Source organism: Stenella coeruleoalba, assembly GCF_951394435.1.
Source record: "Stenella coeruleoalba genome assembly, chromosome: 2".
Classification (NCBI taxonomy): Eukaryota; Metazoa; Chordata; class Mammalia; order Artiodactyla; family Delphinidae; genus Stenella; species Stenella coeruleoalba.
Genome location: NC_137147.1, coordinates 108,903,094 through 108,918,363, shown reverse-complemented (window position 1 = coordinate 108,918,363; position 15,270 = coordinate 108,903,094). Strand labels below are relative to the sequence as shown.

At 47.4% G+C, this 15,270-nt stretch overlaps 1 protein-coding gene across 11 annotated transcripts in view; it reads right to left on the bottom strand.

Annotated features, from left to right (window-relative positions):
* CPEB1 (cytoplasmic polyadenylation element binding protein 1) overlaps window positions 1-15,270 on the bottom strand; it is a 99,107-nt gene that overhangs the window by 13,722 nt on the left and 70,115 nt on the right. For 5 of the 11 annotated variants that reach the window (XM_079912639.1, XM_079912648.1, XM_079912640.1 and 2 more), the window contains 2 exons: window positions 12,203-12,394; window positions 332-558 (listed from right to left, as the gene is read on the bottom strand). In XM_079912639.1, coding sequence (XP_079768765.1) covers window positions 332-558; window positions 12,203-12,394 — 419 coding nt within the window. Of the gene's footprint in view, window positions 1-331; window positions 559-12,202; window positions 12,395-15,066; window positions 15,268-15,270 lie in introns of all 11 variants that reach the window. The other 6 variants (XM_079912649.1, XM_079912642.1, XM_079912644.1 and 3 more) reach the window with 2 other exon arrangements.

Genomic DNA, 15,270 nt, shown 5'->3' with positions numbered 1-15,270 from the left:
AGGTACATAAATGATATTGTTTAAAGGCTAAGAAAACACCCATGGAGGTCAAGAAACAGAACACTGCCAGGACTCCCATATTTATTTTTGAAACTAACTTTCCCAAGGGCTCTTGGAGCAACCTGTAGAGTCCTCAGGTCAGGTCCCGAAATGTACTGCTCAATGCACATAATGGGTATACGAGGCACCCTCTATTCTGTCGAGGATGGAAAGCTCTATACATGTCTCCACACCTCCCATCATGCCACCTCGCGGCCTGCATTCTAGTGGGCATGCATCCCACCTCCAGCTCACGTGCTCTCCCCACACCACTCTGCAGCAAGTTACATACAATCAAATCTGAGAGATGATCTGATCCAGAGCTGAAGCCACTGGTGTCTGAGTCAGAGGGGCTGCTAGAACGGGAGTCCAGGATGGGCCGGGTGTCCAGGCGGGATCCTCTAACGGAGGGTGCTGGAAACTTGTCCACCAAGTCAGATCCAAGGGGGTCCAGAGGCAGGAAGCTCAAGGAGGGTTTCCCCAGGACACTGCCCAATGGATTGTGGAGCATGCTCAATACTAGGAAGAGAGAAAAAAAAAAAGGGAGGAAATAAAAAGGAAGTCTCATGACCTCTTAGTTTTCTTTCCAGCCAAGAGCCCTTGCCTTTCCCTCCCACAGCCACCCAGCAAGATGGACCAAGCCACGACCACCGAAAGCATGACAGAGCCGCAGTTAAGAGTGTAACGAGCAGACAGACACCCGGGGTCCATGAGCGGAAGGGACAGGATGGCATTCTGAAGACCCAAGTTCCTGCTGCAACAGAAGCAGCAAAACTCCTGCTCTCTGCCACCCAGGCTTGCGGGTCAGGGCCAGCATCTGGGAACCTGTACCACTGGGGACCCTGGTCACAACTGCTATTAATGTCTGGACACACATGCCCGTGTTGCCATAGGAGATGCCTTCAGCACAATTAGGAAGCCCAAACCATACTCCTTCCTTACTATGTTTATTAGAGGAACTCCCACCTTTCTAACACTACATAGCTAAAATACAGAACTTCATGGCACATCCCAGAAGTCTGGTAGAGCATGACATACCACCTCATCTAAGAGATTCCTTTATGCAAAATTCTAGCATATGCAGATTCTCTTCTATGCACCCTTGGACTTCACACATTTAGGATGGAAGCAGAGTGATGCTGTGGTTAAGCCGGCTCTGGCTTACAATCTTGGGGTGAAACCCTGGGTCTGACGCACCTTTATACGGCTGCGTGCTCGGGGAAGCTCTCTGAGTCTCCATTTTCTCATGGCATCTTGGGTGGAATACCAACTATTTCATAACATTGTCAGGAGGGTTCAATAATTAAGACAGCAGATGGAGTGCTCAGCACAGCAGTACCCAGTGCACAATATTTAAATATTAAACATCAAAAAAGAGTGAAGCAGAGGCCAGGAAAGATAAGGGAGGTAAAGAGGACGGCAAGGGAGAGCAGCATTTTCCCACACTTGGCCTTGGGGAAATAAGAAATCCAAAGCAAAGCAAAACACCCTTTTATCCATGAGGAGGGGGTGGAAGAGGGCTTTGGCCATGGAGCTATGGTGGCACCAAAGCTAGGTAAGAAAGAAGCCTATTAATCTGATTTTGTTTTTTCATCTGGAGAAAGGGGAAAACATCCCCCTCAAAAAGGCTGTGAGGTGAAACCAAAATAATGCGTTTACATATGAAAGTGCTCAATAAACGGTGGCTGTGACTGGCTCTACCTCATAATTACTCACCAGTACCTGAGTGAGACACAGGTCACCAAAGCTGGTTTTCTTTCAGGGTCCAAGTCAGCCTGAAAGTCAGCCTGAATGTCTGGCTGGGGCTGTGGTGAGCCTCCTGAGGCAGGAATAAACCTCTCTAAGCATGAAATCAAAGTGAAAGCATTCTTTCAGGGTATTCATGACAGAGGGTATGTGCAAGATCAGACCAACCTGCTCTCCGTTGGCCAACCACCTCCCTCTCAGCTCAAAATAAGGTAGGTGTATCAATTTTTTTTTTTTAAATGCAGGGAACAGTGTGGATGTGTTTATTTTATTGTGTTTATTTATCCTTGATTTTTAAAGAAACTGTCCTACTGTTCTCCAAAGCAGATGTACCATTTTACCCTCCCACCAGCATTGATGAATTTCAGTCCCTGGCCAACACTAAGTAGGGTTGGTTTTTTAAATCTAGCCAGTCTAACATGTATGTGTGCTGGGGAGGGGGGAGCTTTACCATCTTCAGCAAGGAGTTTATTACTTAGTTTATGACTTCCTTTCTTAAGGAAACATTCTTTTAAAACTAGGACTTTCAAAGCAGTTTCCCAAGCACAGGCACTGAATATGCACAGGTATGCTGAAACTAAGTGTCCCTCAACGCTTAGATTCTGACACCCATCAGAAATACTTTTGTCAAATTTCTCAAATATTCCTGACAAACCCCTACCCTCAATGAAACACCGAGCCCAAGCCCCTGGAATTCACGCCCTGAGAGGGCAGGAGATGTGAAGATTTATTCCAGGCCCCTACCTGCTGCTGCAAGACGTGTCAAAAAAAAAAAAAAAGCACTGTGAAAACTAACATATCACATGTATTGGTCTTAAAAGTGGTACCATTGCCCTAAGAGGGCCTCACCTTTCTTCACATTTTACGGAAACAAGGTTAGAGCAGTGAATGATGAGGTAACAATCACATCACAGAGAGCTTCGAAAACCAAATTAGGGTGTTTAGATTTTATCCTGAAGGTAAGTGGGAGATACTGGGGAGCTGCCATGGGGACAGCCAAGGAAGCTGAGCAGGGACACTGGGGAGGACAGTGCCGGTACCCAGTGCCCGGCTGGGACTGAGTATTAAATCAGACTTGGGTGACTCTCTCCAGCAGCGTCAGGAACCTGGGTGGACACTGCACCCATACAGGGCTGTGGGTTTTTCCCAAAGAGGGTGTGAAGGAGGAAATGAGACAACAGGGTTGATGGTCCCAGCAACAGAGATGAAGAAGGGGTCATGCATTACAGGTGAAAGACAGGAGAGAGTCAAGATGCTGGAAGCAAATGGAGAAGCAGCAATGGCCATGTGCTGACAGCTACCAGAGGAGGGGAGGGGCAGACAGGAGAAACAGGAAGAGGGGAACAGTGAAGTCCAAAGTCCTGAGGACGGTGCGGTCCAGGGTGTGCGACCACAGGTGGTTGAGGTGGACTGTGTGGAGGCTAAAATACTGGATAGGTCATTCACGTGGACGTTAAAGGGACCCACAGTGACAAGTGGGCCTGGGGTTAAAACAAACCAAAAACACATATTGAGATCTTCAGAAAAGGGAAAGGACTGGGGAATTGGTAAGAAGAACAAAAAGAATGACCCTGAGGTAGATAAGGCTGGGAGAACATGCAGCCTCCACTTGAGAAAGTGACATCCTGAAGGAAAAAACCTTCAGCGGAGGCAGAAGTTGGCAGGAGCGTTCACCAGAGACAAACAAGATAAAGGGCAGTTTGTTAATCCTAGGAAGGGTGGCACAGCAGAGCTCCAAGAGTTGTCAGGGAAACACAGCATTAAGCAGGATGCAGAAAAACGCTCAAGGAGATGGCTGGCCCAAAGGACTTGTGTCAGGGGGGCATCAAGGAGGATAAATATGGGCCACAGTAACTACGTCTTTACCCAAGATTTTAAAATAGTGTATTTGAAAGAGTCAAAAAGCAATATGGGTGCCAGTGTAGACCACCTTTCTCATTTACAACAACCTGTATTCATGACTGTGTTGATACATCTGTTCTAACACCCACAAATCCATCTACCTCAACTACTAACCTACAATTTTTTTTTTGACATGCCCACAAAGGTATATCTTGAGGCTTTGTCAAATTCCTGTGCCAAAGCTAGCGATTATGTCTGTAACGCTCCTCTAATCTGATAATAAGCCTGTCTAAAAAGAAAATGGCATGACAACCCACAATGGCCACTAATGAACTCCACTTCCTTAAGTGCTCAGAGTTCATGGTCAATCATCTGTTCTCCAGTCTGGAACAGGTATAGTCAAGCTCCGACCATTCACTAATAGCAGCTTCCACATGCTGCACATCTAGTATATGCCAGATACTGTGTCAGAAGCACTTTAGGTAAATAATCTTCCCTGCATCCTTCTTAGGATATTATTACCTAATATGGGTATTATTACCCCATCTTAACAAAAGGAAACCAAGGCTTAAAGGGCAAGTGTTTGTAGTGAGTCTGTCAGCTAATTAGTGACAGAGTGGGACCCAATTCTTTCTGATTCCTTGCTTTATCCTTTTTAACACACCATTCCCTACTTTTTTTTTTTTTTTTTTTTTTTTAATACTCAGGACTTTACATCTTCTTGTCTTCATGTTCTTGACACCTCTCTTTTGTTCAAATTCCTGTAAGACCATCAACTACAGACAAGCCATCTTGGGTTCCAGAGGTCAATACCTTGGGATCTAAATCATCCAGGTCTTAAAACTTCTCTAGGACCTTGCTGCTCCAGGAACTCATTAAAAATGTATCTTGGGCCCCACTCCAGACCTACTGAATCAGAACCTGCATTTTAACAAGATCCCCAGGAGATTTGTGTGTACATTGAAGTCTGAGAGGCACTAATCTAGAAAAATCTGAGGCTTGCTACTTCAAGCTTCTAATCAGTCCCCTTACCATACCCCAGAACCTTTCGTATGTAATTATTTCCTTGACTTAAAAAACTGTAGGTTATTCAAATACAGCTCTTACAGCACGATGGCAACTAATACAGAGGAGGAAAAAAGAACCCAAGGTGGCTATATAGGACATTTCCCAAAGAGTCGGATCTCTGAAACATGCCCCCCAACCCCCCCCCCGACCCCCACCGGCGTGGGGAGGGGGTGCTGGAGAGGAGAGAGGGAAAGAGACCTAACCAGGAAAAATAATTAATATTAAAAAAATTGGCATGGACTGTGGTAATAATTTCAGGAAAAGTGACAGCCAGAAAGAAGCTGAACATTGTGAAAAACATTCAAGACAAGAACTCTGTAAGCTTATATCAAGCAAATACAAAGAGAGCGTGGGCCTACTGCTTGAGGCAGACAACTGCTAAGAGACAAAGGAGAGAAAAGTGCTATTAAGGACACTATTGGGTCACCAGAGAAAACTGGAATATGAACAACAGTTTAATGAGAGTATTATATCAATTTTAAGTTGACTGAAGTTCATAGCTTTTGCTGTACATGAATGTACGTTAGAACATTATTCTTTACGGTACAGAAAGAAATTATAGAGAGATATACATATAGAGAGAGAACTGTAAATGATAAACCAAATGAGGTAAATGTCAACAACAGGAGAATCTGGATAAATGAAATACAAGTAACCTTTGTGTAATTTTTATTTTGTATTTGTGACTTCTGTAAATTTGAAATTTCCAAACAAAAAAATTTTTTTATGACCGAAGGAAAACCAGTCAATGCCCATTTGACTTTCTTCACCTTTTTCAAGGCAACTGATCCGACCAGAAAACAGAAATCAAGCACAACCAATAGGGACTAGAATCCCAGGGGAAAAAATGGTAACTGAGTACCTTTGGAGTCTCTACCTATAAGAGAAATCGTCTTCTTTTAAACAAGCTTTTTAAAGCATCAGAAACACTTGCATAGATATTTGCAGACACACATAGGTACAAAGTTCTGCCTTCTCAACCAAGCACACCAAGGGCCATCCTTACCACCTCACTCCAGCAGTAATTAGCTCAACACCTGGCAGAAAGCAGGCGATCAACGCTTGCTGAATATGAATAGTACTGAAAGAAAGGGAGTATCATATCCCTAGGAGCCAGTATGCTCACTGAGGCTACTCCCCTTCTATCAAGGTTATTCAGTTTAAGGACACAGTGCTGACTGAGATGCTATTCAGAATTAGAGGGGAAAAAACCTTAGTTCATCCCAGCCCAGCCCATCACCAAAACAGAGGCTGAAAGTACTGTTACTTGCCATACCAAATTTGTGACAATATTTCTTCCACTAGTTTCAAATACTTTCTTCAAAGAGAACTAAACATATATAGATACAGGCTGAAGAGAGTCACTCTCCCTGGGATCCTCACAACCACTGAAATATACTTCTACATTCAAATACAAGGAGCAGGGAAGAGTATCCACTGAACACTAATTCCAACCACACAGGAAAACGGGAAAGGGGCAGTGCTGTCAGACAAACATGAAACATCAGAGTGTACCAGAATTAACACACCTGGGTCACATCAGCACCTCCACATCAGTTTCCTGCAAATATTAAATTGGAAGAGGCCAAGAATACAGGAGTTTGACTAGAAGATACAAGGAAGACAAGAAAACCTGTATCAAGAGGCCAAGGATTTTCTAGGTGGTTTGATAGTTTCTTCAACCCACAGAAGGAGCCAAGTTCTAGAAACTGTCACTCATGGTCAGATGCCCTACAGTGACCTGACTGTCCCTCTATATAGCCCAACCTCACAAAGGACCTGGCTATGTAGTTCTCTGAGTATCTACAGATCAAAGGGAGGAAAGCAGCAGAGACAGTGGGCTTCTTGGAAAGGTGGGACCTCGTTTCAAGAGACAGAGCCTGTCTTGCTCCCCGCTCAGCCCATGAGACTATCTATATTCCCCTATATAAGGTTGCTGAGTAAGGAGCATTGATTCCCACCAGCTGGGAATCAGGAGGGAAGGAGCAATCACTTCTTCCTAACTTGAAGTATAAAGTATACCTCCTGGGAAGACACACTCTTCAAGCCATATAACCCAAAATCCAGTGGAAGTGACAGGTTCCTTATGCTGTAGGCCAGTGACCGATCTCAAACTACACTCCCCATCGTACGGCATAGAACTTCATCAAAGTCAGATGTCGAGTATTAACCTAGATGGACTAAGCGGGGGGAGAGAAGTCCCATAGTCCCTTTCAATGGTGGCCAAGGCCCTGACCTCTTTGCTCTGCTCCTATCTTGACCTCTACAACTCAGGGATCAAAGGAAGTCTGAGGTTTACCAGGTGCCTCCAGCCCTGGTGGCCAAGTGTACGGCAAATCCTTATCTTCCAAAAGTGACTAAGAAAAACAGTATGCTCTCCCTGGAGCACAGGCACCCATCCCCACTCACATGCCGGCAGGAATCCGCATCAGCTACAGACAGTTCTAACAGAAGTCACGGGGAGAAGAGGACCTGGCAGAGGGTTCCAGCTCATTAATGCTACCTCAGAGGGTACAAGAGACCAAATCAGCAGTAATATTTTTAGACTGATTGTTAACTTTCTCCACTTTCACCCTTCTGTGCCAGCTCCTGTGGGTTTTACAGCTGAGTCACTGCTGGAATTTTCTGAAGCCTTCCCCAAGAGTACAAAGGCACCCAAGAGTGATGGCGGCAGCAGCAATGGCAGCAGGAGCCAGGCACCGGATGCCTGCACTGCAAGACACTGAGCTTGAGCTCAGCTCAGGGAGAGCCCAGGCCTGAGACATCATAGTCTGTCTAACAGGAGTAATCATGGGAAAAACCCAGACCAGGAGCCATTATTTCCAGCCCGAGACACAAGGCTGCACCTGGAACCCTTCTTCCCTATCCCAACCCTTGGTCCTGGGTTGCCTGCTCAAAATCTACCTAAAGGCATAAGTGAGGAGCACTCATTGCAGGTATAACAACGCTCTCTGCCTATGACCCCAACCCTGCAACTCTACAACACACCCCAACTCAGGCGGTGACCCTGCGAGTCTGAATTCCCTCCACCAACTCTGGATCCCACAGGTCCAAGGTGGTACCCGACATAGCCTTCCTCCCCGATCTTGATCACTGGACAAGTTTCATTAACCTGAAGAAATGACATGCTCAAGTCCCATGTAAGGTCAGCAATACTCGGTCCCTGGACCCAACCACCTCAACTTCTTTCTCACCTAGGAGGTACCACGTTGTCACACTGCTCCTCAGGCCCTCCCTCCTCTCTGCACTAAAAGCTATTCTCCTCAGTAGACTACCTGACTCCGTGACAGAATTCATGCTCCGGTGTATGAAAAAAACTTTCTGTAAATGCATCATCATGCCCTAAAAGCTATGAGGGCTCAGAGATACTGATCACTGAACCATCGGTCCGTCCAGATGATCAACACAAGTAGGAAGCAGAAGAGAAAGAGACTTTGTCTGAACTCTGTAGTTCAAACTTACCCGGAATTAACTCAGCACTCATCATTCACTCAGTAAATACTTACTAAAAAGACAGGAGCCAGGCTCTGTGCTACATACTGGGAATATAAGCAGTGAAGACTTGGACAGCTGAGGTAGATTTGCAGAACTTGTTTGGGCCCAGAAGTCCATGTTCCACAGAGAAGGAACCCAACCCTACTTTGAACGTTGCCTCAGAAAGGTTATTTGGAAGTAGAGCAGCAGCAGAAGCAAAATGCTGAAGCAGAAGCAAAATGCTGAAGACTCCCCTCTCATCCCAGGCTGATTCAGCCTGCAGACCAATGGGGAGCCTGTAAGTGACAAAGCACAGGGAACATCCTCTTCACTGGTTAGGGCAGAAGTCAAAGAGGGTGAACAGGTTAATCTCCAAGGGACTTCTAAGAAGAGTGGGAGGAGACAGGACACGTCCTCTGGCATCCTTAGACTGAGCGTCTGGTCTGCCCACTGGGCTTCTGCACAAGGCCTTCATTAGGAGTCCTTGTTTCCAGGTCCCCTAAAGTAGGTTCTCAGTCACCCCACTTCCTGCTGAGTAATGCTGCATGCAAGAGTCACCGGGGGAAGGCAGGAACACAAATGCATCGGGGGGGGGGGGGCACAGCTGATGAGCTGAGACTCAGGGTGAAGAGGGAGTCAGAACTGTCTCGTGCCCTAGCCTTGAGGGACCCCCGGCAAAGGAAAACATCATGGCTGAACAGCCCTGGAGTTGTATATACAGAGATACCTTCCCGGAAGTGTTCTTGCTCAGCACGTTAGGGTTCTGCCCACAGGAACACAGGTGTGATAGGAAGCATAAGAGGCTTGGAATCAAAGAAACCCAGGCTCGAATTCTGGCCGTTGTTTCACCTTTGGCACTTCACGAGCTCTGTGAGCATTATTTCCTCATCTTTCAGATAGGAACAATAACAGTACCCATTTCGCAGGACTGTGAAAGCACTAAATCATGTGATATACTTCACATAGGAAGTAGTCGATAAATGGTGATCAGTCACTCTCGCCCCCATCCCAGGACATTGAGGATCGCTTTCATAGCCCTCCTGTTCCATTACAAGACCTAGGACACGGCAAGTAAGACAAAGGTAGCCCCAGACACATGTCACTGGGGTCACCTCTAACATTCATCTTGCCCTGATGGGAAGGAAGGCCTCCTTTCCCAGCATGAGACGAGGCCTTAGGGGTAGGCAGAGTCTAGAAGGGAGGGACCTCACAGAGTACCACACCCAAACCAATTCTGGCCTCACAGGCACAACTCTCGAAAACAGATTACACCCCAGGGTCTTCCTGCAGGCCTCCCAGGCCAATGAAATCCATGTAGCAGAAGGACCTTAGCCCCTGGAGACAGGTCTCCATGTACCAGTCTCATGCTGAGAATCCAATGAAATGTTGCCCCAATGCCAAAAAAATCCTTAAGGGAGAAAATGAAAGCCCCCAGGCACAGCAACTATCATGCTGCATTTGGTATTCGTTCTATTTCCCCTTGATAGTTAAGGGGATTTTTAAGGGCAATAATTTTATTCGTTGATGTATCTTCAGTGCCTGGCACACAGCCAGTGCTCAAGTATTTGTTGAATGAATTTAGCCAAGATTTTTCAGGCAAGAGCCCTGCTATCTCCAACCTTGCCCCCTACACATTGCTGAAAACTTAAAGAGTTGTGGAAAATGGTCAGATGTAAACCCATAGTCACATGGGGCAATATATCCCCCAGCAGGGCCAAGGAAGAAGCTTGCACCAGGCGCTCCATGCAGAGACAGCAAGCTACCAGGCTGTCTGCAGTGATGACTCCCAGACTGTCCAGAGCTGTTGAAATACCTCCTCCCTCCCTGAAGAAACTGAGCTAGTTGGTCTTCAGATGGGGAGGCAGTGTAGGCACTGGAATGTGGGCTGCATGTTCCTGCATTGCTGGCAAGGGTGCAGCTGGCTGGTGGGAGGGCTGCGTCCTACTCCAGGAGGCGGCACCCTCATGTGGGCTTTCCAAGAAGGCCCAGAGCTCAGAGAAAGGAGAGAGATGGCCATCACCACAGCTCCCAAGGATAACGTGGGGATCAGGGATGGCTGCGCCCTCAACCCTCGGAAAGGAAGACATACACACACTAACCCTGCCCTTGGCTAAGTCACACCTCTGGGGCAACTCTCTGGGTTCCCATGAATGCCAGGGCCACAGATTACAGGCCCTCCCTGATCCAAAAAATCATGTAGTGTTTATTACCTAAGTGCCTGACACAGAACATGGAGAAGTAAATCCACCCCCACTTCAGAGACAAATAACTACAAACAGGCCTTTCAGGTGGTGGGGACACTGAGGAAATTATGGCTGGGCCCAAACTATTTTTTTTTTTTTTTTAAACAGCCTAATTTCAGAATGACTTTCAGGCCCTCTCCAAGCCCCAAGTTGGCCCCTCCTGCATTTCTATTTGTTATAATACATTTCAGAAGGAACCCTGCAGCTAAGAGAAACCAGAGCCAAATAAGGGCCACACCCAACGTGATGCCAGTGAGAGACACTGTCTTGGTCAAACACTGATCACCACAGACACGTGCCTGCCTCCTGGGTGGGCTCCCCTGTCTTTTGCTCAGATACAGCAGTGAGGGTGGGGACAAGGTCAGCTTCACAGGCCCCCCCCCGCCGGCTGGCTTCGTAATACCACATAAAAGAAACTACCACTACCTCCATGCCAAGATCTCCAGGCACAGGATACCAAACAGTGACACCACACTTCCCAGCCCAGGGAAAAACCTGAGTCAGCTAAAGGCTGGTACTTCAAGAAATTCTACCTCAACTCAACTAAGGTGAAGCTCTTCCCCACCTGCAGCCAAATAAAAAAAATCCACCCTCTACCCCCAATCAAATGGGATTTACCAAAAAACCGGGCATTAAAATGCCAACAGACACAACAGTCCCAGGCTCTGCAAAGCATTCTAAAAAAAGACCTGCGCCAAACAGGGTGGAGGCCAGAGAAATCAACAAGACAGTACCTTGCTGCCATGACTGCCAGCTTCTGGAGATGGGAGGAAAGGAAGGATGGCAGGCTCTGTGAACCCCACTGTCAGCACCAACAGCAAATGGCCGCCCCCACCCCCCCTTTCCATCTTTTTAAAGTACCTGCTGCCAATATTCTTTTTATTAAGGTGTAATTTACGTAAAGCGAAATACATAGATTTTTATGTATAGTTACAGTATTTCTTAAGTTCACATTTCTTCCTGAATACTCCAAGCCTTGCATCTGGCCAACCCTCCCCCTTGAACCACAGGAGGGAAATAAACGGGCAATGGGAAGGTCTGAGCAGAAGCAGTTCAAGGGGTTGCCAAGAAGCCCCTTCAACTTGTCCCCATCGAATCCTTCCAAGATGACAAGGGATCCTAAAGGGGAGTGGTTCTTCCTTCATCTACTTGGTCACCCTTAACACAAAGAAAGAAAAAAAAAAGCCTCCGCAGCTGAGAGTTACTCCACCCCACTTACCCTGCTTACCCCTTTCCAGGATCAATGCTCTTAACCTTATGTTAAGCCAATTCCAATATCCCAGTATTACCCAGCCTCACTTATGGTTAAAATTCTTCCCTTGCCATGATTCAGGGACCATCCATCCTTCACACATAGCTCCCTAGTTTTAAAAGCCACTGAGAAATAGAATCTGGACATCCAGTAATCAGCCCCTTAAGTCCCCTCCCCCACCTAAAAGTGTTTTGCTTCATCATCTCCAAGACAGGCCTGGGCACTAGGGGGTTAGCTGGATCTTTTCTGCATAAGACTGTCACCTTGTGGACCCTTCTCGGGGCCACCTCAGGTACAGACTAACAACTCCAGGGAATTTATCAGGGTAAGTGGAAAAGCCATGCCTGCTTTTACAAGCAACCATCTGTCCTGCCACACTCACAGCCAGCATTTCCATCTTTTGCAAAACAGCTCCATGTTGTATGGGGAGGGGGGGAGATGCAAAGGTGAACAGAACAACTGTTGCTGTGGATATCTTCACTCACTACCCCATACACCACCACCACCACCCCAAGCCAACTCATTTTCTGGCACTCACCTGAGTGTGTGCTGCTCTGGGCTGAAGAATCTGAGTCCTGGGTGCTCCAGGGTCGGTCCCAGCCTGTGAGACTGAGGGACTGCAGGCCAAGGCACAAGTCATTTGCATCTGGGAGGCCACGGGAAGAATCTTGCGCAGAGGTGGGGAAAAGCATCCTGCTTGTAACTGTTTCTTCAGAGTCCTGGAAGTCTGCTTTGGACAGGAGGACAGCAGAACCCCAGAGTTAAGGGCTGTTTTCCCCAGTATTATCAACAATAAATAATATTAATAATAGTTTCCTTAGGCTCAAGGACCAGACATCCAAGCTGGCTGGATGCTGCAGCCGCTGCCCCTGCACTTTTGGGGGTATCAGAGAAAGAGCAGTTGCCATACAGCCCCCCTCCCCACATACACACCCCTATCCCGTCTGCATTACAGACTGGGCCAGCATGTGATCAGGCTGCTGATGCTTCCCGCTGCCAGTGACATCAGCCGGCTGAGCCGTGCAATAGAGAGCGGCATCATCCCTCACAGAACGGGGGAGGAGCAGGAGGGGACGACAGGGAGGAGACTTGCCTCCCAGGGAAAAGACAGCACAACAGCTACTTGGAACAGTCCGGGTGCAGTGCCGGTAAGTCAGGGTTGCGAGGCAGCGCCCTCCGGTCTACAGCAATAGTGGCCAAGCGGCCCTCAGGCACGACTGAAGTCCTCTCTGCCGACAGCAAAGCCAAAGCAGCAGACTGCCTGCTTGTGTAGCTCTGCCCTCCTGCCCCTCCCTTTCCCTCCCTCTGCTCTCCACCCCCCAAACCCAAAAACACTCTAGTCCTGGACTCTCTCCAGCTGCTTGCTCAAGCCCTGGTTTTGCAGCCCGATGCAAAGCTTCACAATTCTGCTAGCAAAAATCTATGTGCTCCAAGTGGCCCCTGAGCAGTACCCTGACACAGCAGTGTTTACCACTGAGGATGGGACAACCTTCAGAAAAACACTGTACACTCAGACCCTGGGGAACAACACTTGGTGCTCCAGGCTTGTCAGGAGCAGCTGATCAGAGAAAGGGGGTCAGCTTCGGCAGGGGGAGGGGGAGTCACTGGGCAACCCACATGCCAGAGTAAGATCTGTCCTGACTAGGATACTCCCTGCTCCCAAGTTCCCTCACCCCAAAAAGGATGGGCATCAATCACGAGCAGATACAGCAGGACCAGCTCCTCCCTCCTGCAAGTGTAGGTACAGACTGAGGAAACACTCCCAAAACAGTGTCTGACAGACCGAAATAAGAGAAACAGTCTCAGAAGCAGGACTATGCCTTATCAGAAACCCCATGTGCAGGAGTTCACATCACCTGTCTCTGTCAATACTGTTTCTCTTGCTTTTCCAGGAGCACTCAGGATACACTGGCCAGCTGTAAGGATCACTGATGCCTCTGGCTGCCCAGGCCCCCTTCTCAGGGGTGCTGCCCAGGACCAAAGCCCTATTTCGGTGACCACTCACAGCTCCAGCACCAAGTCCAGCTCTGCCCAGAGCTTCTGGAAACTGCCATTTCCTGTCTGCCAACATACTCTCCTGCATCAGTCCTTTTCCAACATGCCCTCCAGTCACAAGGCTTCTTCCTCAGAAAGGAGGGTAAAGCGAAGGTCCCAGCTTCAGCAAGCAGGCTGCTCGCACCTAGACCAGGTAGGCAGCACTCCACCCTGCTTGTTTTCCCATGTTACAAGAAGAAGTAACCAGATACGGGAAGCATGCCCACCTGGGACCGCCCAGGACAGGGTTACGAAGTGGGCAGAGTGGAGGATAATGCTGTTATCCACAGGAACAGCTGGCCAGAGCCTCCTGAGTATACCCTTCTGTCCACAGGCACTCAGGCATAGCCTAGAGGGGGAAAATGGCCAGTCTGTGGGAGGGACTCCTCCCCTTGGCTTTTTTTTTTTTTTTTTTTTTAAGAGCTTTGCTGCTGTGTCATCCATCCACATTATTCCTGTCTGGCTGTAGATACTCTGCTTGCTCCCTGTCTGTGTCTATCAAAGCCTTCTTCACCACTGCACAGGCTGAGCAAGAACTCACCCATGCTGGTGTCGCCCCCACCCCAGACCACTCCCTCCTGCTTCTCTGTCCCCCTTTCCCCTAAGCTAAGGATATACTTTAAAAATAATCCATATGTATTAATTATAAAAACACAATGCTTCCTTTAAAAAATCCATATTTAAGTACCTATTCCCCACCTACACCAGCTATCTATGTAGTCCCTTCCACCACAATGTGAGCACACCTACAACTAGAAGCAATCGTTCCTCCCTTCCCCATCTAAAATCAGGGCATTTGTGGATATGGGTACCCTCATGCCCCAGGCAGAGAGAATCTAATCAACTATACTCTTGCTACCCAAACTACAGTGTGGCAGACCAGCAATATCAGCATCACTAGGTGCTTGTTATAAACACAGAATCTCAGACTCCACTTGAGACCTATGGAATTGATCTACATTTTAACAAGACTCCCAGTTGATATTAATGCACATAAAAGTTTGAGTAGCACTGATCTATACAACTACCATGAACTTCCAAACCCAAGCAGAAAGACCCCAGGCCTGAGCAGCACATCAGTTTAAGTCCATTTAGAAACAAATGGCTACAAGCATCTAGGAGCCTGGAGATCTAAATACAGTGTAACTCTCTCCCTTTAATCCCAGCATTTCCACTAAGACATCACCTTTTTATCTTTATCCAGACATTCTCCATTCCACTGTTTCTTTTAGGTAAAGGCTTGCACTACCATTGTAGGATTCTTTCACTAGTTCCTCAAATTAATAGAAGACCCTGTTAACCCCTTGGTGTGGCAGGCTGGGAAAAATTAAGTCGCTTTAAAAGTCTGATAGACCTTGCTTTACTCACCAGGTCTGCCACCGTGTGATCTTGGTCAAGTTACTAAACCTTTCTGAGCATCTTTTCATCTGTAAAGCGGCAACAGCAGCTACCTTTCAGGTGTTTTGCAAGGATTACATAAAGCATTTGGTACAGTGTCTGGCACAAAGTATTTTATCAGTATGTTGCTTTTAGTAGATGACCACATAAGTTATCATCCAAACGAAGGCACTT